General features: G+C 51.2%; 1 protein-coding gene across 1 annotated transcript in view; it reads right to left on the bottom strand.

The window, feature by feature from the left end:
- Positions 1-726: 726 nt before the first annotated feature.
- Positions 727-21642, bottom strand: part of LOC128103182 (cyclic nucleotide-gated cation channel beta-1-like) — a 42670-nt gene continuing 21754 nt past the window's right edge. The window contains exons 12-21 of the mRNA XM_052727313.1: positions 21178-21242; positions 20272-20394; positions 15358-15499; positions 14553-14712; positions 13623-13720; positions 13447-13530; positions 10618-10736; positions 9974-10120; positions 4986-5205; positions 727-2272 (exon numbers count right to left, since the gene is read on the bottom strand). Coding sequence (XP_052583273.1) covers positions 1964-2272; positions 4986-5205; positions 9974-10120; positions 10618-10736; positions 13447-13530; positions 13623-13720; positions 14553-14712; positions 15358-15499; positions 20272-20394; positions 21178-21242 — 1467 coding nt within the window. The 3' untranslated portion in view covers positions 727-1963. The remainder of the gene's footprint in view (positions 2273-4985; positions 5206-9973; positions 10121-10617; positions 10737-13446; positions 13531-13622; positions 13721-14552; positions 14713-15357; positions 15500-20271; positions 20395-21177; positions 21243-21642) is intronic.

Below are 21642 nucleotides of genomic sequence, written 5' to 3'. Positions count from 1 at the left end.
ATCTACCAAAATGCAAGACACACTGAGGAGATTAAGAGGGGAGATTCAACAGTCACACATACACGTCCCGACTTCAGGATTACAGCCGTCTCTGAGCTGTGTCATTTAAGCCTCAGTGCCCAGCCAGTCCAATTTGATTTGGAGATTAATGCCTGTCTCCAACTCAGTTGACCTAATATCAGGGTTCTGTGAGCGTGTTACCCTGAATGAGAGAGCTCGGTAAAATTAAGACACTGCTGATCTCATTTCAAAATTAATGTTCTTCCCAGGAATCCCGCGAACCTCTCGCTTTATATAATAAGCAGTCTATTTTCAAGGACTAGCATCTAAAAGAGGGGGTGCATCCATAGAGAACAGATTCCTTAGGAAGCAGGACCTCACAGTGGCAGGGTCAGGAAGAAGGAAGCAGGACCTCACAGTGGCAGGGTCAGGAAACATTCTGCCGTCTACTGAAGGGCGGCAAGTTTACCTTATAGGAACATCTGAAATACTTGCCGCAGGCAGAGGCGTTCTCTATGTCCTGGGCTCCAGATTCTAGGCTGCAGATATGACAATGCTACATGAGGATACTAGGGTTAAAAAAAATATGACTAGACTCCCACGCTCACCCTGCTTAAAAAAAAAATAAGGTATACCAGTGAGATTAGATCTGTCTAGGATTCTTTCTTTTGGTATTGAGGATCAAACCCAGGGCCAGGCAAGTGCTCTACAGTAAGGCAAACCCCATTCTGTACAAGACAAATTTTATTACTGTGAGCTCTCGAATGTGCGTGTGTGTGTGTGTGTGTGTGTGTGTGTGTGTGTGTGTGTGTGTGCACCACAGGTATGTGTGGAGGTCAGAAGACAACTTTGTGGGGCTGATTCTTTTCCCCTTCGCAGGGGTTTCTGAGATTCATGTCATCAAGCTTTCATGGTGGGTGGCAAGGGCCTCTACCCACTGCGACCTCTCAACGCCCTGCGATGTTATCCTTAATAATGTGAGACTGGAAACAACCCAAATGCTCACTGATGAACAGTGGCTGAAATGTCACCACACATCTGAACAGGGGACCGTAGTCATCACCAATGAACCAGTGCATTCCCCTCTTTTTCAGATAGGATATTGTCAGGTATCCCTGGCTGACTTCAAACTTGTGATTCTCCTGCCTCAGCCTCTAGTGCTCCACTACGCCTAGCTACAAGCATATTCTCTAAGTACTGACTAGTTTTGTTTTTTTTTTCCTACAGTTGTCACTTGGGGCTCCAGAGTGGCCAGGGAGGATGAGTGCCAGGAATAGCACCGAGAACTTTGAATGTCATCACCTACTAAAATAAGCAGAACTTGGAAAGGGTAAGATAAAAATGCCAATCATCATTACCCGCAGTGTGCAGAGTACCCAATCCCCTGCTCTGCCGTCACCGAAGACGACTGTGTTTACTGCTCTGGGATCCAGATGCTTACAGGAACTTGGGAACTCCCACGCTGTTTTGCTATTGGCTTGTTTTGAGGCAGATTCTCACTATGCAGCCCGGGCTGACCTTGAACCAAGAATCCTCCTGCCTCAGCCTCCCCAGTACTGGGTTTGCAGGTGTGCGCCCCTACTCCAGTTCTTCCCTATCACTTAGACCAAGGGTGGGTTCTGGTGGGGACCCTGCCATATCACCAACCCTCGACTTTTCTAGTAGAGCTCTGCTGATGTCGGAGCCCTCTTCTATGCCCTCCTAAAACCCTTTAAAAGTGCAAGGCGGTTTTCTTCTTGAAAATAGCAACTCTGTGTGTGTGTGTGTGTGTGTGTGTGTATGTGTGTGTATGTGTGCTCCACGGATCAAGAACACCACCACCATTTGATGAAATTTGAGGGTTTCCACAACAGGCCTGTGAGGAGGTGCCCTTGGGCTAAGAAGCTTGTCCAGGCGGGTGGTTTCACAGCAGGGCGCCCACCCGGGATGGGGATCATGGGGATCACGAGGCACTGCAGGCCCCTCACTCGGCCTCCTCTTTCTTCTCCTCCAGCATCTCCACCGACAGCGTCTGCTCCCCGGGATCCGGGCCGGGGCTGACGTGGATCCTCACCGAGGGCTCCGAGGGCGCAGCTGCCTCCTCCCCTGTGCCTCCCTCGGGCTCCCCCGGGGCCGGGGCCGGGGCCGGGGCCGGCGGTGGAGAGCGCGGGGCCGGGGGCTCCTGGGGCGCTGGGGGCTCTTGGGGCTTCTCCGGTTCTGGTGGTTTCTGGGACGCAGGTTGGTCCGAGGCTCCGGAGCCCTCCTCTCCCCCAGCATCCTGCGAGCTCTTGGCCTGAAACCCCAGAGAGAGAGAGTGAGGTGAAACATTCTCCAAAGGGGCATAAAGGAATCTTTCAAGCCAACTTGCCCCCACCTTCGGGGACTTCCAGAGGACAGTGGCACACAGGAGGTGGAAGCTGCTGGCCTAGCAGAGCCGCATCAGGATAGTATAGGAGAAACAACGTAGTACTGACTGATTGAAGTTTGAGGATGAAAGGCCAGCATGTTTGGGGGTAAATCTTGGGGATCTGTTTAATTTTGAGACAGTGTCTCCATATGTAGCCCGCTGACCTTAAATTTGGTGTGGAGAACAAGTTGGCCTCGAACTCAGGGTCCTTCTTCCTCAGCCTATCGATTGGATGCTAAGACTGCAGGTGTGAGCTACCCTGCCCGGCTCTTTAGGGATAATTTAGACTATTATGGACTGGAAGCCTGTGTTAAGTTGTGCATTCGAGCACAGATCCATCTCCCCAATTTATGTGGGGAGCTGATAACCATGAGCGCTGGCCTCTTCAAAGGCTTAGCCACCCTGGCACCCACTCCTCCTCCTCCTCTTTTGGTTTTTTTAAGACAGGGTTTCTCTGTGTAGCCCTAGCTTTCCTGGATCTCACTCTGTAGACCAGGCTGGCCTCCAACTCAACTTCCTGCCTCTGCCTCCTGAGTGCTGGGATTAAAGGCATGTGCCACCACCGCCTGGCTATACACCCACATTTCTTATTAGTAATGAATGGTTCTGGGGTCGTGAGAAAAACTTGGAGCACATAGGTAAAGCTGAGTGGGCAGGAGACCCTGTGGCCTGGCCATCTTTCTGGAAGGTTCCAAAGGTTGCAGCCCTTACAGAAGAATGGGGTAGGATAACAGAAAAATTAGGCTGAGGTGATCCTGGTCCAGGGGCTTGGTGGCAGCTGCAGCCCCTAGTACTTCCTCCATGGGTGTTGTTGGCCATCGATAAGTAATTGGGGGGAGCTTTTGTTTTTAATCCCCAGGTTCTCACCTACTTGCTCTTTCACCCTAGTTCTGTAAGGAAGGCAGTGGAGAGGGAACAACCCTAGAAGATGCTCAGCTGCCCAAGACCCAAGGGAGAGCAGTCAGTGGGGTTGGGTGGAGCAGAGAGCCCTGTAGTTTGCACAGTCGTGAGTACTAAAGAAGGGGGAGGAGTCAGGATGGTTCTAGAATCCAAAGCGGCTCTGGAGACCTGCTGCTGCTTCTGCCCTGCTTCTGCATGTCTTCCTGCACTTGTTCTGCCCTGCGTGGGCACCCTGAATTCTCAAGACACTCCACCCTGGGCAGGGTGTTCAGATGCAACTTCTGAAGCCGAGAGATACAAACAGGAATGGGAGAATCACGGGAAGGCCGATCTCATGCTCTGCCATGTTCAAATACTTTGAAAAAGGAACCACTGCTTTACCTCTGCGGTCCTGCATGCTATCGCGAGTCCTCTGAGTCTCAGAGAGTGCAGGGCTCTTTCCCAGAGTGCCAGAGCCTCTGGGCTTGTCTAGTAAAGAGCTCCTTCACTGCCCTTCTGCTCCGGCTTTCTAAATCTCACAGGACACTTTTCTTAGAACATTGATGGAACAGGAGCGGAAACCTGTCTTAGCTGAAGCCTTTTGCCGCTCTGAGAGAGTCCTTGGGTTCATGTTCACTCAACCCTGAAACAGCAGCCAGCACAAAGACTCCAACGTGCAGACTCGACCTTGACCATCACGGCAGTCACATCTTTCCTCTGTCTGGGGCCATTGATGGGCAATGTCCTGGAATCCCAGGTGGCTTTGATGTCACTTGCCCAACGTCTGCTGTCAAATGAGCCCTGAATGTGTCCCCTGCTTCACACCCCTGGACTGAGGCTGAGTTCTCTGGGCTTCTCTGTTGGCCACACAGACTGCCGTCTGCTTCCAGACTGTCGGGAGCAGGTGAAATTAGTACTGTTATTCTAATAGGTCTTCTTGGCTTCCATCACAGAAGAAGAAAACCCTTTTTTTAACGTCCCTTTAGGGTCACAGGAGTGGAAGCCATTGTCACTGTGCATAGCTACGGGATTTTTTTTTTCCTTCCAAATCATTTAAATGGTCACGGACACGATTAAATAGAACACCACTGTCATCTGGGGAGGGATGCTCCCAGCTTATCCACACTTCTCCCACCAGCCCCAAAACCTTCCCCAAAGAACCCACTCAGGACTGCCAGTCCAGGAGTGGGCAGGTGTGGGACACACACCTCCCTGCCCCACTGGCTCAGGAACTGGCATGTGGCCCAGCACTGACTGAGCACAATGAGTCCTGGGGACTTTGGCTCTACTCTCCGGGGAAGATGCACTTCCTGTTAGGGTTGCCACATGAAAGGATGTGGAGCCATCAGATAAGGAGAGAGAGATGGCGGATGGGAAGACTAGTTCCGCCACTTGAGATCCAGCCACACTTGAACTCGCCAATTATTAAATCCTCTTACTTTCCTATTCGGTCAACACAATGTCTTACTTCGGGACTGTTTGAGACAAGGCCTCATAATGTCGCTCAGGCTGCCTTGAAACTACGTAGCCCAGGCTGGCCTAGAATTCGTAGCAACCCTGCAATCCGCTTCTTACCCATGAGAGCTATGATCCAGGTTTGAACCAAACAGGGCCTGCTGCTGTCAAAGAGACTTAGAAGGTCCCATGGCTGTGTGGTCGGCTCTTGGAGGTCCGGAAGCAAACTGGCTAAGGGGGAGGAGCCAGGTCCCAACCATGTTACCTGCTCCAGCAGCTGCTGCTGCCGGGCCGCCGCCTCCAGTGCGGCCAGCTCCTTGAGCCGGGCTCTCAGGTGGGCGAGCTTGCCACCCTTGGCCCCCCTGGCACCCATCTTTCCTGCTGCAGCGAGGGCGGCATTGAAGAGCTTCGGGGTGCCCGCCCGTGGGGGCAGGATGAGCACACTCTTCTCTTCCTTCGGCTTGTTGTTGTTTCTCAGCATGCGCCTGAAAGAGAGCCACACCCTCTTCTATCCAAAGCGCAGTGGGGAGAAGCCCATCTGCGCCTGCGCCTGCGTGGAACCCTTTGCGTTGGCCCTACATGGCGGGGGTGGCAATAGCGTTGGTGCCTTTGGCTGGTGATTTCGGGGTGCTTGTGCTGGGGCAAGCACAGTGCTGAGTGCTTAGGCATAGACGGATGATTGGAACTGCCATAATGAGGTGGGCTTATTGTCTGAGCCGAAGGGATAAGAACACCGAGGTTCACTGCCGGGTGGTGGTGGCGCACGCCTTTAATCCCAGCACTCGGGAGGCAGAGGCAGGCAGATCTCTGTGAGTTCGAGGCCAGCCTGGTCTACAGAGTGAGTTCTAGGAAAGGCTCCAAAGCTACACAGAGAAACCCTGTCTCAAAAAAATATAAAAAAACACTGAGGCTCAGAGAAGTCGATTACCTTGCTTGAGGTCACAATGGACAGATTGAAGGACACGGTTATAGTTCAGATATGGTTTGAGGGCATCTCCAAGGGTTCGTAGACTCGGGTGATATTGGGAGGGAGGGAGGGAGGAAGGGAGGGAGGGAGGGAGGGAGGGAGGGAGAGAGAAAGGGAGGGAGGGAGCATGGAACTTTTTAGAGGCGGGGCCTGTTGGGAAGTCTTTAGTGATCTAGTTCTCCTGGGACTCTGGCTAGTTCTCACAACAGGGGTTGTTATAAAAAGTCATCCTGGCCCCCTCTCCACTTTATCTGGCAGGGATTATTGTGCCCCTGAAAACTGAGGAAATGGAGGCTCGGAATAGGTGCAGGGAGTGACATGCCTCAGGTTGCCAGGAAGTGGCCCTGGTGAAACCAGACACAGGATCAGCTGTGACCCAGCACCCTGTTTCTTTGAATAAGGATAGAATTTTCCATCAAACAGAGCCTGCGCCTTTTACTGGGAATTTTTCAAGCTATGAATATGCGATGATCAGCTTGGCAGTCCAGTGGGCGAGACTGCTAATTGGCAAATTCATTCATCAGGATTCCAGCACGACTTGTTTGTTTTTTTGTTTTTCGTTTTTTTAATGAGGCCGCTGCCGGCTGCTTAGCTAATCAGAGCCAATGGGCTTACATTGTGTGCAGTGATAGTAATCAGCTGAGATTTGCATTTCCCCCTGGGTTTCCCCGGAGACTCAGCTCGATCATCCATCAGAGGCCTTGGAAGCAGGCTGGCTCACAAGCAGCCTGGGCACTGTCACCTGTGTCTTGTGAGCCCATAACTCATGCATGACAGGAGGCAAGCAGGCTCAGTGTGGTGCTGAAGTGACAAGGAGCAGTGGAGGGGACAGCTGCTGGCAGGTGCCAGCTGCTCTGCTTCGGGTCGGTGCAGACAGATGTGCCCACATGAATGGAATTCTCCGTGACCCAGGCCTCTGCTCTGGAAAGGGCCTGAAGCAGGAGAGCAAGGACTAAAACATACGTCAGTTTTAAAGACAAACAGAGAGAGAAAACATACGTTTAAAAAAAAAATGTCATTGGGCGTGTTTCTTTGAAAAGGATCTGTGATTCCAGTCTATCCTCTAGCTGTCTCTTATCTCTGTCTCTGTCTCTGTCTCTCTGTCTCTGTCTCTCTCTCTCTCTCTCTCTCTGTTCCACCACATGTCCCCACCACAAGGGCCTTCCTCACCACAGGTCCAAAGCACTCAAGTCAGGCAAACATGGAAACCTTTAAAACCAACAAGAGTCAAAACAAGCTTTTCCTCCTTTTGAGCTGATCTTCTCAGGGACAGAGTGCCACCTTGTTTGACCCCAGTTAGAGCGCACGCTAGGCAACTAAGTCTACGGCCACCCCGTGTAAGTCTATGAGTGATCGCAAGAGTCTACTATTAGAACCTGGGTCACACTGCTGCTCCGACCACGCCCACCTGCTGCTCCGACCACGCCCACCTGCAGCAGTCCCTTTCTATTGGAAAGGAAATAGCGAACCCTTTACCAAGAGCCTGTTTGTGAATCTTTAACCCCCTAACCGGCTCCCCGGTGCCTGTGGGTTTCTATACCATAGGGTGCTTCCTTAGTCACTCAATTTGAAACCTCATCTGAAGCACTAGAAAGCAAAAGTCTGCTTTTCTAAAAATAAAATAACCAATTTCCAAATACAAAACTAAAACACAGGTGCACATACACCTGCATTGTTATTCACAGTTGCCAAGGGAGGTGCTCTGTGGCTGCAGATGACTCTTCAATATGCTACCATCCCCATAACAAGAGTAAGAAAACAGCGGTGTGGGCCTGCCTGTTTCTGACAAAGTAAACACGCCGGAGAAGCAAACATTGGGATCTAATGAGCTTAGCCAGACCAGGCAGCGCCGGCCTGGGAGCCCTGCTACCTGGGAAGCTGAGGCAGGCAGACGGAGACGGCAGTGCTTACTGAGCTACGAAACAGCAGGAATGACAGTCTAGAAGACCCTGCCCCAGTACCAAACCAGATACAGTAAGCTTAGAGGCTGGAGGTTAAGCTCAGTATTAGAGCACCTGTCCACGAGGCCCTGGATACGAAAGGAAGGAAGGAAGGAAGGAAGGAAGGAAGGAAGGAAGGAAGGAAGGAAGGAAGGAAACAAAAAAAATCCCCCAAACAAACCTAACACATTTAGCCCCTTATTGGGGCAGGTGACAAGCTGAGGAAAACTTGTGACAGCTTTGTGCTTTGGGAGTCTGTTAATAGTTTATGTTCTGCCAGTCACGGCAACACCTGCCTGTGGTCTCCCACTGAGGAAACTGAGACAGGAAGTTCAAAAGTTCAAGGCTAGCAAGGCACCACCATGCCTCTAATTCCAGCACCGGGAAGCCAGGTGAATCTCTCTGTACTCCAGACCAGGTAGGGCTACACAGAGAGACTCTGTCACAAAAACATCAACTACAGTCAGGGTGGTTGCAGCCTTAAAACGGAATGTAAGTCCAACAAAAACAAAACAACCCGGTGCATTGCATGAGAACTAATCAAATGCCTATCCGCTCCCCTGCTGAGGATCAAGTCCAGAGTCCCAGGCACACCAGGCAAGGCCTCTGTCACGGAGCCATACTCCAGCCCTTCACCCAAATAACTTCAAACACAATACTTTTACCGTGGATACTCCAGGCGCAAGCAAAATTAACTTTGTCGGATATGAACTCTACTTGGAAGGCTTGTTTTCGTACAGTGGATGGGTTAAACATTCTGAAACATTGTTATCATCGGACTGAACAAATGAATAAATGCAACAGGGATAAAGGCAGCCAAATGTCTCAGTATCAGGAAGGAGGTTTAGAAACATAGAAAGGGAGGCTAGAACGAACTGAAGGGCTGATCTGAAATTGTTTTATACATCTATCAATTCATCACTATCTACAGAAAAATCAATGTGGACATGTATGTGCAACATATGTGGAAATATTCATATTGATGTACACAGGTGTGAGGTATCCTTAGCTCCATTCACGAGAAAGCCTTGTAGAACCCCGCAACAGTGAGTACCCTCCAGGTTCAGAGCTTCTTTCAATTTCACTTTTACTTCATTATTTTGAGAAAGGGTTTCACAATGGAGCTCTGGCTAGCATGGAACTTGAAGCGCTGACCTGACTGGTCTTGAACTTGCAGCAATCCTCCTGCCTCTGCCTCTGGGATTATAGGCATGAGACACCACACCAGGCCTCCATCTTGGTTTCTAAAAACCAGTGGTGGGCTGCCGCTAGATATTTCAGTGGTAAAGCACACATGTCTAGCATGGGTAAGGCCCTGGGCTTCATCCCCAACCCCCGTGCCCCACGAAACTCCTCCAAACATTTTCCACCAGAAGAAATTTACTTCCTTGGAGACAATGCCATTTCCGGGGTGAGGGGGCAGTTGGTGGGGGAGCCCAAGGTTAGCCAGGCTGCCTTGCTGCGCCTGTTATTTTCCATAGACACAAGGAAATGTTGAATTAAAATGGGACATCAAAGGATGACAAAAGTCAAGAGTTCTCACTGGCCACACCAGAGTGACGGAAGCCTCAGAATAACTCTTACAGGTGTTCTAACACAAAGCAATGCCTGCTCATGTAATAAACAAGCACCAGGAGAGGCGGGAGGCTCTTCCCTATAGCAGAGTGTAAGCCAAGGAGTGAGAGGCAGGAGGTTGGACAGGGATGCCTCACAGAGACCACTGAGGAGCAAGGAGCTATGGGCAGCTTGGTGTCCACCAAGTGCCAGGTGCAAGCTGGCTGGGTGGTGGTGGAGAGGAGCAGGGACTTCTATGCGGTTCCAAAGAGGTCCTCACTAATTGCTTGTCAAGTACAAAGAAATAGTAACTTTGTAGTACAGAAAAGCGTGTCCATGTGATTGAGGTGAACTCATTGCCTGGGAAAAACTCAGGCCATGTGTGCTGCTTTGAGGGGCACATTCACCCCTGGTCATTTCTGCATCAGATGCAGAGCCAAGAAAACATCACCAGAAAACACCAGACACACCTAATCCAAGGAGCATTCTAAAACCTAGCTGGCCCGTTGGCTGCAAAGAGGTCAAAGCCATTAGAGACAGACACCATCAGGAACTGGCCCAGGTCAGAGGAGACAGACTCAGCACACTAATGCAGGACAGGGCCTTTGACTTGTTCCAGGAAGAAGAAAGCTACCAGACAATTTCAACATGGATTAGAGATGAGAGAGAACAGTATGCTTTCCACAGCAAATGCTCTGATGTTCACAACGGTATTACAGCAACACGAAAGAACCTGCTTCTCCCAAGCATTGCTCAAAACCTGAAAAGAAAAAAGAAAGAGGGATTCTGTACCTGGCCTTCTTCCGGAGTAACTTCTGAGATTCAGGATAATGCACCAAAATTTCATTCAAGTCCTTCTTGTCCAGAATGAAAAGGTTGGTGAACCCATGGGCCACCACATTGGCCGTGCGCCGGTTCCCACCCCCTACGGCCAGCAAGCTGGAATAGAAAAGGGAGGAGAATGAGACCATTTGGAGGCTGTGCTTTAGAGAGACTGTCTTAGGTCTTTGTTGATGTTGTTTTGTTTTGAGACAGGGTCTCACTATGTAGCCCTGGCTGTCCTGGAATTCATTATGTAGACCAGGCTGGCCTTGAACTCTCAGAGATCCTCCTGCCTCTGCCCCCTCAATGCTGGGATTAAAGAATTTTAACTGTTTCTTTCAGGCTGATTCGCTAGCCTCCCTAGTAACTGGGACTACAGGCGTACATCACCTAGTGGCTTGGGTTTTGTTTACATTCACTAGACTCCGTATTTCCCCCCCTTCATGGTACATCATGGCAGCACCCATCCTACACATACTGGCTGGAACCAGTGCTGTACTCACTGTAGTTCCCCCTGATCCTAGCCCCCAGCCCTTGCCAAGGTGCATTTGACACCCGCCGTCCCCCTCCCCCTGTCCCCTCCCCCACCCCCCACCGCCGCCGCCACCACTGACCTTATCTCTCCAAACACCGATCCGGCTTTGAGTGTCACCAGCACAGCCTTGCCATCCGGGCCGCCCAGCACCTGCACCTGCCCCGCCTGGATGATGTACATCTCTCGGCCAATCTCCCCCTGGAACAGAAGAGGGCTGAGTCCCACACTCTGTGGTCACTGAAGCTGCCTCAGCCTTGCACCACCAGATCGTGTGGTGTGTGGGGGTCGCCTCCCTCCTGGCCCCTGTCTTGTCTTTTGAATGTTGGGTGTGACACTATTCCGCAACTCCCACTTGGACAGTGCCTCAGGAGCTCGGCCAGTTGAGATAGGAATGATAATAATGGTCAGGAGACCCGCAGGCCCCAGCGTGTTTTCTAAGCTAACGCTGGTGGGTGTGCATCACACCAGTGAACCTGTTAGGATAAGATTATGTTCTACCAAGATCGTAACGCAAGGTCGAACCAGGGCTGGGATTTGAATCCAGACAGCCTGACTCCAGGGCACACAGTTGCTATGGTTGATCTCCGTCCCCAGACCTAGGCTCTGTCTGCTGCAATCCTAGTCTCCAGAACCTCCCAATAGGCCCTTATTTGGCAATACGGTTGTTGCACATGTAATTCAATTAAGATGGCCTACTTGAGTAGTTTGGCCCTTATCCAATCCAACTGGCGTTCTTACAGAAAACACGCACAGGTGAAGAGAGCCAAAGAGAAGATGAACATCTTGCTACCTGAGGAAATGGGCATTCAGTTGGTCTGCCAGCCCTTACACACAGTAGCCTGAACCCCAAGCTAAACCAAAGGAATGAATGAATGAATGAATGAATGAATAAGAGAACAAATGAATGACTAAGGGAATGGATGAATAGATGACTTGCTCTGGATTCAATCAGAAACAGTAACCTGCCGTACATCTTCCAATTCTCATGCCTTCCCAGACCCTGCCTTGGCGGCCACCTGTCAATCACACAGGTCATGATTAAAAGGAGTGACAGGAACCCTGTTACACTTTAATTTACTCCACAAATGTTCCTGCACATCACCCGCAGTCATAATCTGGTGTTCTTTCTCTTTTCAGTCTTACAAGGGATCCAAGTGTGGGGGTTCAAATCCCAGTGCCTCAGAGAGTCACAGAGGAACCAGCAGCAGAGGGCGCTGCTCACACATGTGCCCCAACACCTGAGTTACCTCTCACCTGCCACAAACTCTAAAGTCACACAGAAAACAGTAAGAGCAACTGAGCCTATTTGGTGCCAAACAGGCAAATCTTATTCAGTCTTCCCAGCCACCTCATGAAAAAGGCACTATCAATATCTATACTTCATCCGTAAGAAGAACAGGACTCGGAGAGGGCAAGCCACCTATCCAGCGCGGCCCCACTAGGAAGTGGCCCCAATACCATATAAAGCACTCTATCCTTCCCAATCTTCTCCCTGCCCCAAGACAGCAGCTTTAAATGCTCAACCTTCTGAATTTCATTCTCTTCCCTTGGCTCGGCAATTCACCTCCAGAAACTTCGCCGCTGCCTAGCATGCTGCCTAACAGACATGCCCAACCTGCAGCTCTTTGAGCCCCATTTGGCCAGGGGTAGCTACGGATGTGGCCCCAAACTGGAGAATGAGCTCGAGGGATGGCTCAGCAGGCAAAGGCATTTGCTGTCGGTCTTGAGGAGCGGTTTGATTTGCAGAACCCACGTGGTGGGAGGGGAGAACCAGACCCCTCAAGCTGTCCTCTGACCTCTACACATTTGTCCTTGCAGACCCACAGCCCCGGCAATAAGTCATTTTAAAGGTGGGGCTAGCGAGAGAGCTCAGGAGTCAGGGGCACTTACTGCTCTTCCAGGGGACCATACAAATAAGTAAAAGTAAAATCCTTAAAAGACTTTTTTTTTTTAAAGCCAGGCATGGCAGCACACACCTTTAATCCTAGCACTCAGGAGACATAGGCAGGAGGAGTTCTGTAAGTTCAAGGCCAGCCTGATCTACAAAGTGAGTTCCAGGACTGCCAGGGCTATAGAAAAGACCCTGTCTCAAAAATAATAAATAATAATTTTTAAAAAGGTTGAACCCATCTGACAGGGGCTAGAGGCTCCCAAGTCTTAGAATATTTTCACCCCACACACTCACCCAAACTTATTAATATCTCTGTGCAAAAGACCTGAAACTTGCCCATCCCCTGCCCCTGGTGACCTTGCTGCAACCTTGGACCCCTCAGCAGGGAGCACAAAGGACTTTACATTGTCGAGGGCCAGATTCTAACATATGTGTTTCCTAGGTGACTCAATGCAATGAAGGGAGCCTGGTGTGGGGTGGTACAGAGTGGTGGGGCCCGTGGTATCAGACAGGGTGTCACCTATCCCTTTAGGGACAATCAACCCCTATGCTGACTCTTGCTATCGTGGAAAGTGGGGCCCAGAGCTAGCCAATGTTCTGCTTCATCCAGACATTTGGATTTTGACGTGAAGTCTTCCAACTTTTAAAGGTTAGGGATTAATTCCACTTAAATAAATTCACAAAACACCTCAGGGCTGTAAACCACCCACTTTCCTGATGGAAAGACTGAGACCCCGGCAGCAGTTTTGTGGGGTCCAGAGGCCTTCCATCCCTTTTCTGCAAGGTTGGCTCCTCTGTGTGAAGGGAGCTTTGGAAGCACTTGGCAGAGCCCAGGGCACCCTCCACAGCAGGTGCTCTCCGTACAGGCTGCCAGGGCACGCTACTTCCTCTGTAGTGGGGCTCCTGTGCTGGGTGAGCAAACACCCTCGCAGGCCCTGCAGGCACACCCCCCTCCCACCCGTACCCCCCTCCACCCCCCCACCCCCCTCACCCCCCTCCACCCCCCGCACAGCTCACCTTCTTGCACACATAGTCATTGGGCAGGTAGACCACCGAGCGAAGGCGCTTGAGCATGTCGAAGATCATTTGCCGGTCACAGCCCTGTCCAGACCGAGGGGGAGGAGTCTGTTAGAGGAAAGCAGGGGCTTGGCTTTGTCCCAATCCCCTAGCCGAAGGGCGCCTGTGGACGGTACCTGGAAGAGCGCCACTTTGCTGACAATGTCGTAGTTTACATCGATGGCCAGGTCCAGTCTCATCTTATCTGGGAGCTGCACCATCAGCTCTGACTCATCTGAGAAGGAGACCCAGCAGGGGTCAGGGGTCAGGCCAGACCTGCCCCTCATACCACACACAACCACGTGAGGCCCTGCACTGGCTCAGCCAGCTCAGCTTCCCCTGCCTCAGGGAGCCTGTCAGGAACACCATCCCCTCCTTTCCAAACTCCTACTCATCCTTCAAAACTAAGGACTAACGCCACCTCCTCTCGGAAGCCTGACTTGGATGCCCCATCTAGCTTTTGTATCAGTAACCCCTGTTCTGTAACACTTGTCGCCCCCACTTTGATTTTTTTTTAACATCGTATGTATGTGTGAGTGTGTATGCACACGCACCACAGTACACACACTGAGGTCAGAGGACAACTTGTGGAGGTCAGCTCTCTCCTACTGTCGGGGTCCAAGGGTCTGAGGTTGAGTCTTCACACTTGGCAGCAGGCACCTCCGCTGACTGAGCCATCGCATGGGCCCACCTACCACTCCGCTCATTTGGAGACAAGGTCTGGCTACATAGCCCACCCTTGGCTCAAACTCAGAGCAACCCCCTAAGTGCTGGGACCCTAGGTCTGAGCTGCCATGCCTGGCTGCGACCTTGGTGGAAATGGCTTCTGCCTTGGATGGAGCTGCATCTCAAGGTAGATGAAGCAAGAGGAGATGTCCGGAGGACAAGCTCTTCAGGTGTTTCAGGGTCTTCACTGGCCTCCGGAGGTCCCTCTAATATCAGTGCTGGCGGGGCAGCCAAGAGAGACCCCTCAGGACACAGAGGACACGGGAAGGGTTGGTCACTCTGGGAATCAGGTGAAGGTTGATCAGGAGAGGTGGAGGGTCTTGGGACTTGGCCAGTCTTACCCAGCATGCCTTGTGAATGCCAGGTGTACTCATACCAGGTCTTGACACGGTTCTGCACAGACCTGGGGATCTTGTAGAAGTTCATGTACTTCACGGTACTGTCCATGCAGCTGCGGTAGTAGGTCTGCCCCGCTGTGGCGGCCCCCACCACATCTCTCATCTGGAGTAAGACAGCAGGGAGGGGAGGTCAAGGAAGTGTTGGGCCCAAGCTGGGTAGGACACGGTTTGGTTATGTAGCAGTACACAGATCGGGGTAAGTCAGGGAGAGAAACACAGACGGCCACACATGGACCCTGGAAGCAGGGGGCAAGCCTGCAGACCTCTCTGGCCATCTCAGGTCCCCAGCAGAATGTTGGGGTGGGATGTCTCATTGGAATAGGCTGACTCTGGTGTACAGACACTCTCCCCAGAGAGGAACGCTGAGCCTAGCATATTGTTTCTCAGAGTGGGACCCTTCCGAGTTTGCGTTGAGGGCTCCATTTGTTGCCTCATGCCCTGACTAGAACACAAGTTACCCATCATATCAGAGACTCCAAAGGGTTTCCTTACAGGGCACAGCCCAGGTCACCAGCCTTTGAAAAAGCCACATAGCCACCTGGCTTACCGTCCTCCCCAAAGGGACTAACATTCAAACGGGAAGACCTTGAGCTGTCCTGGGACACAGACATCCTCCTGCCCCAAATGCTGTGGGCTCCTGGCTCAGCCTGAGTCTTCCCTGTACTCAATCCCAAAGCCACAACACACAGGGAAGTTTCCAGCTTGGGGTAAGGGAGCCACAGGTGCCTGGATGTGTGACCCCAGTTACCTGTCCAATCATCACAGAGAAAGCGAAGACACCTGTGAAATAATTCAACAGCTGGAAGACAATTTCAAAGAGTGTCTGGGGGTCAGGCAGTCCTCCAATGGTGATGAGAGTTTTCACAGCCCAGTAATAGCATCGGATGTAACTAGTAAGAGATGAGAGAAGGGACCTTGGTCATTACAGGAACAGCCCAGCTGACCTTGCGATCCTGGTTCAGACACCCAGAGGGACCCCATACAGCCACAGGTGCAAGAAAATGGCTCCACCTCCAGCAGCACCTTCAAATGCTACCAGGTGTGGCCGAGGTTGCTGTGGGGTGGTCTGTATGGCAAATGTGTTGCTCTGATTGGTTGGTAAATAAAACACTGATTGGTCAGTAGTCAGGCAGGAGGAAGTTAGGCGGGACAAGGAGGAGAATAAAGCTGGGAAGTGGAAGGCTGAGTTCGAGAGACACTGCCAGCCGCCACAATGAGAAAAAGCATGTGAAGATGCCGGTAAGCCACAAGCCATGTGGCAAGGTATAGATTTATAGAAATGGATTAATTTAAGATATAAGAACAGTTAGCAAGAAGCCTGCCACAGCCATACAGTTTGTAAGCAATATAAGTCTCTGTGTTTACTTGGTTGGGTTTGAGCAGCTGTGGGACTGGCGGGTAAACTGTAGCTACACGAGGCTCTGCTCCGGCCTTGTGAGAACATGTTACCCCGAGACGTGAATATGGAACTGAGGTTCCAGCAGACACCTGGCCACAGCTCCAGGCTGACTCCTCCCTGAAGTCAGCAAAGGGGAGGCCAGCAGGGCCAAGGAGGTTCCAGGAGACACAAGGAAGAGCTGGCAGGAAGACAGACTGGCCCTGGTGAGCCGGCTCCCTCGGTTTCCGGTCTTTTTCTTGGCTCTCCCCTGTGGTGTTGACTCACCGAAAGTGAGAAAGAAAACAAAACCGGAGATACTGCCGGCCCTCACAGCTGAAGGGCTTGCTCCTGAAGACCCAACCAGCCGCAGATGGGAAACATTTGGGGGGAAATGTATCTAGTTGGGTTCAGGTCACCCCACCCTCTGATTTGAAAACGCATTGTGTCCTTACTGAATATGTACAAACTTTTGGTCACTATTTCTTTTCTTTCTTCTTTTTGGTTTTTTTTTTTCGAGACAGAGTTTCTCTGTGTAGCTTTGGAACCTGTCCTGGAACTCACTCTGTAGCCCAGGCTGGCCTCGAACTCACAGAGATCCTCCTGCCTCTGCCTCCCGAGTGCTGGGATTAAAGGCGCGCGCCGCCACCGCCCGGCTTGGTCACTGTTTCTTAACGATGCAGTACAGCAACTATCACAGTCTCTGTACGGTATGGTATTGTGAGGGCTCTAGAGATGGAGCTCTCTCTGAGAGGGTCTGTGCAGGTCACATGCAAACATTATGCCATTTCACATAAGGGACTTGAATCTCCTTAGAGTTCGGAGTCCTCAGGGGCCCTGGAGCCAGTCCCCATGGCCACTGAGGGACAACTGCATCCTTATTCTCTCTCTCTCTCTCTCTCTCTCTCTCTCTCTCTCTCTCTCTCTCTCTCACACACACGCACACACACACACACACACACACACACACACACACAGGAAGAGTATCTCTATGTAGCCCCAGCTGACCAGAACTTGCTATGTAGACCAGGCTGGCCTCGAACTCCCAGAGACCTGCCTGTCTGGGTGTGCACTACATACCCATCAGTTGTATCTCTTCTGACCCTGTCCTTCCTCACCATTTTCCCCAAAGGGAAACTGAGGCCCACAAAGGGACTCGTGGTCTCCAGCTGACACACTCCAGAACTTGACAAGAGCCCAGGGCACAGTCTACTCCCCTAAGCAATCATACACCCTCAGGTACCCCGGTATAAGCTCATGGTCCCTGGGGCAGGAAGTACAAGTGGTGAGGTCCTGCTGTGTAGGAAAAGGCACAGGAAATACCCTGCACTTGTCTAACGGTCACAGAAGCAGGCCTGGTACACCTGACCACAGCTCCAGCCTGAGTCCTTCCAGAAGTCAGCAAGGGGAGGCAGGCCAGCTGGACCAGGCAAGCTGACTTTCCTGGAACGTCCCACCTCCACTCACCTGCTGCTTACGCAGAGTGCAGGTAAAGGCACAGGCCCTAGAGCAGTGGTTCTCAACCTTCCTACTGCTGTGACCCTCTACTACAGTTCCTCATGCTGTGCTGACCCCCAACCATAACGTTATTTTCGTTGACACGTCATAATTGTAATTTTGGTGGTTATGAATCATAATATAAATAACATGCAGGATATCTGATATGTGACCCCTGTGAAAGGGTCGTTTGACCCCCCAAAGGGGTCACCCACGGGTTGAGAACCACTGTCCTAGAGCTCTTTTCTATCATGGATCAATTTCCACTCTCTGCAGCTGGCCTCCTCCTCCATAAATCAGGCACAGTAGCGGAACACTCTTTCCAGGCAGCTGTGAGGATGAAGTGAGCTGCTAGAAGAGTGACCAGGCCCTAAGTCAGCCATCACGGCCTGCACAGTGCCTGTGCCCGCCAGCACCTGCCGTGGAGAACAGAGCAGACTGGCCATGTCTTCCAGACGCTTCCTACTTAGTGGGAACAAGCACCCAACGTGTATTCATGCTGAGAGGGAGCCAAGGGGCTGGAGTTGTGGCAGGGCGTGCATGCACACCCACTCTGTCTCAGACTGCCTGGGAGGTCTTAGGCAGGTTCATTCTCCAGTAGCCTGGACATCTGATGACAACAGACCAGCCGGGCTGGACAATGCCTGCCATAACCAACACTGGTCACCAGAGGGCGCAGGAAGCAACTTAGGCAGATCTGAGCAGGCCCCGCCCTTGCCTCCCCATCTAGCCAACCCAACTGTGGGGGAAGCTGAGTGTTCAGGCAGCTAGGTAGTGAACCACAGAAGGTGGAGGAGTGGTGGCCTCAAAGCCCCGGCTTTCCCCTAAATGTTTCTAATTGGAGTAATCTCCCACAGACATGGCACATATTGGGACCTCCTGGGGTGGGTCCCTGCTCAGCATTGCAGGCTGGGACAGAGCACAGTGAACTGTGCCACAGGTAGGAACTGGTTTTCCAAGGTTCCTTGCTCCAGCACACAGCGGCTCCCAGGAGGCGGTGGCTAATTTTATACTTATTGTTTATGCTATTGAAGTTTTTGAAGAATTTCTGTCACTGCACTTTGTCCACATATCCGGGGTCCCTGGAGGACTCCCCTGGGAAAGAAAGTGTGTCAGCAAGCAGGCCTGGACCCCTGGGTCCTTGGGAAGAAGGTTCCAGAATTCTGCTGACCTCTCCTTCCTGCTCATTCCTTGCAGGGTTGCCAGTCTGGCCTGCCACTGAGAAAGGGCTCTTAGATTCTGAGCACAGAGTCCTTTGAGAATTGAAGGAAAGCCAGAAAACTACCTAGAACAGTTGACAGATTCTCAGACTTGAGCTTCTGTTTCCAGGCTTGGGTCGTTAGAATTTCCAGCGGCAAGGTTCTGAGCCCTTTCCTGGCACGCTGGCTTTCACAGCAGGGGCAGGAACGGACCCAGCATCCAGGCACCAGTCAGACACTCACACTCACTGTTTTTGTTTTGTTTTGTTCTTTCCATTCCTCACAAGACTCCTAAGCAGCGTCCCAGCACTCAGGAAGCTAGTCAGGGTAGAGTGTTCAACACCAACTTGAGCTATCGAGTCAATTCAAGGCTAACCTGGACAATTTAGAGGGACTGTCTTAAAAACATTTTGTTTATTTTCCACACAGAAAACCTTGGGTCCTACCCCCAGAACTTAAAATATGTATATATCATAAGGAGGCAATGGAGCCAGAGGCCAGAGATTCACGTACAATGATGTGCTGTGGGCGTGAAGTGTGCACAGGCTTTGAAAGGTATAGAGGAAGCGCGTCACTGTCTAGTCAACCATCTGTCACTCAAGCTTAACACAGCAATTACACGTAGAAGTGATAATTTTGTCATTGGGATTAACCGAATACATCACTAAAATTAATTTCACCTCCTTTTATGTTTATAGTGTGGCTATTAAAACATTTCAAGTTGTGTGCATGAGTCACATCATAGTGTAATATTGCATAAATTGCACAGCCTTGCTTTGGGGAACCAACTAAGGTCTGCTGTTTGCTGTGCATCATATTGGATACATATGCATGCGTAATGCCACATGCAATTCTTTGCTGTTGCCGGCTCTGGGAGAAAAACCAGGAACACACTCTCCAGTTACATCATTTCTTCAGTTCTAAGACGCAGTAATTGCATAGCACACCAGTGAGTCAATTCAGCTTTTTTTTTTTTTTTTTTTTTTTTTTTTTGTACTGGAGTTTGAGCCCAGAGCCCTGTGCCTGTTAAGTAAGATCTCTCCCACTGAGCTGCATCCTCAGCCCAAATTCAGCTTTTTGTACAAAAATAAATATCATGTTAAACATACACATGGATTATCCATATAACTCAAATTTGGAAATGCTAAAATCTGAAAAAGTAGGTCCCCCACAGGGAGGTAAAATAACACAATATCACATAGATGTTCTGAAACCAGGCCGCTTCCTCCTGCAATCCTCTTTCTTTGGTCCTGAGGGGCATTTCCATTTTTTCCTATATGAGGAAGGACATTATGGGGACCATCTTTATCCATGAGCCCTTGTTTCCTGCCCTGAACCTTTCCTCACACTAAAGTCTGTGTGGTATATTTGCCAACCCTACTGGACTTGGGGGTACTGAGAAGATCTTTCTAACACGTCTCATGCCCAGACCCTCTCCTGGCACTTGCAATTCCCAGGAGACCTTCGCTTAGGGAGATGGATGGGAAAGGAGAACTTGGCCCTAGAACCTTGGCCATGAGTGGCTCCTCAGGAGCAAGGTTGTCTTGGACCGTAGAGGCCCATGTGATGCCCCGGGGGAAGCCTGGCTCACCTGTTCCCCACGCCGTCGTAAACCCAGTGAGTGGAACCGATGCCCTGGAAGGCCGATGCCCAGTAGTAAAGACAGGAGTTGAGGTGCAAACTGTAGAGCAGGTAGGCCGTGGTCCTGATGACCCTGCAGAGGGAGGGAGGGAGGGAGGGAGGCACAGCCGTGGAGGTGACACCTCGTCCTGGGGCAGCGCTTCAGGGAATGAACTAGACCTCAGCGTCCCCAAGCCACCTCCTGGGTTTCCCTGCTGGAGCCGCGTAACCCTGCCCAGTCAGTCACCCAGGCAGACACCCAGTCATACTCTCCTCTCTCCTGTGCCGATTCCTTTCATTCTAAGGTGCAGTCAACTGCATGACCCACCACTTAGTCATCAGGTTTTTCTTTGTGGAGGGGGTTGGAATTGAACCCAGGGCACTTGACTGGACCCTTGTCAAAATTCATGGCTGCACTCAACCCAGCTGCGGCAGAGAAATCTGTACAGATGGGTGTAGGGAAGTCCAAGGGGAAATGCGGCCTGAGGAGGAGCGGGGAGGAGACAGGTGTGTGCAGAGAAGTGACGACGAGCCCTGTGCTTCCGGAGACAGGAACAAGGAGCTTCGCTCCCCTGGACCACACAGAAATGCTGACTTGTCACTGGAGTCACCCTGTGAGAGTCCTTGTCACAGTACTGGGTGTGTGTGCAAATAAGACATTCCTGGGTCTTATTAAACAAACAAACCAAATATTCTTCCAGAGAAGAGATTGGGCCAAGAAGAGGCCTGGCTTCTGGAGGCCATGAGGCCTGGGGGGTGGGGGGGCTGGAAAAGGGAGGCTAGAGGTATGGGGTGTGTGTGTGTGTGTGTGTGTGTGTGTGTGTGTGTGTGTGCGCTGACATGCATATGTGCACATGTGTGCACGGGGACTTCTCACCTGTAGACGTAGGCTTTGCTGAGGATGGCTTCCAAGCGGTTATTAAACTCGAAGAAGGCCATGTACTAGGAAGGAGAGGAGGGTGTCAGGGTAGCCCCGTGCCTGCTGAGGACATGGCACACTACCCTTGCCTCCCACCCTACCCGATGGCTACCGGGTACCTTCTTTGCCTTCTCTCTCCAGGTAACCACTGTTAGAATGATTCTCCTGTCAGTAATTTTCCCCATTTACTGTCTTTGGAAAAGAACACTAATACCATGTAAGGCGAATAGTAAGTTTAATTGGTTGGCTAGAAAAGTCCATTTAGAAAATCCTGAGTGCTCTGAGTGGCCATCTATCCTGACCACATTCAAGGACACTTGCCAGGTCTCCACCCTTTGTGAAGCAGATGCTCCTCAGACCCTGGGTCCAGCCAGTGAGTGTCAGAAAAAAAAAAGTGGAACGACACTGAGTACTGATAAAATG

This window comes from Peromyscus californicus, unplaced genomic scaffold, assembly GCF_007827085.1.
Source record: "Peromyscus californicus insignis strain IS unplaced genomic scaffold, ASM782708v3 Scaffold_8__1_contigs__length_139910024, whole genome shotgun sequence".
NCBI classification, from domain to species: Eukaryota; Metazoa; Chordata; class Mammalia; order Rodentia; family Cricetidae; genus Peromyscus; species Peromyscus californicus.
This window is presented reverse-complemented; position numbering and strand designations above follow the sequence as displayed.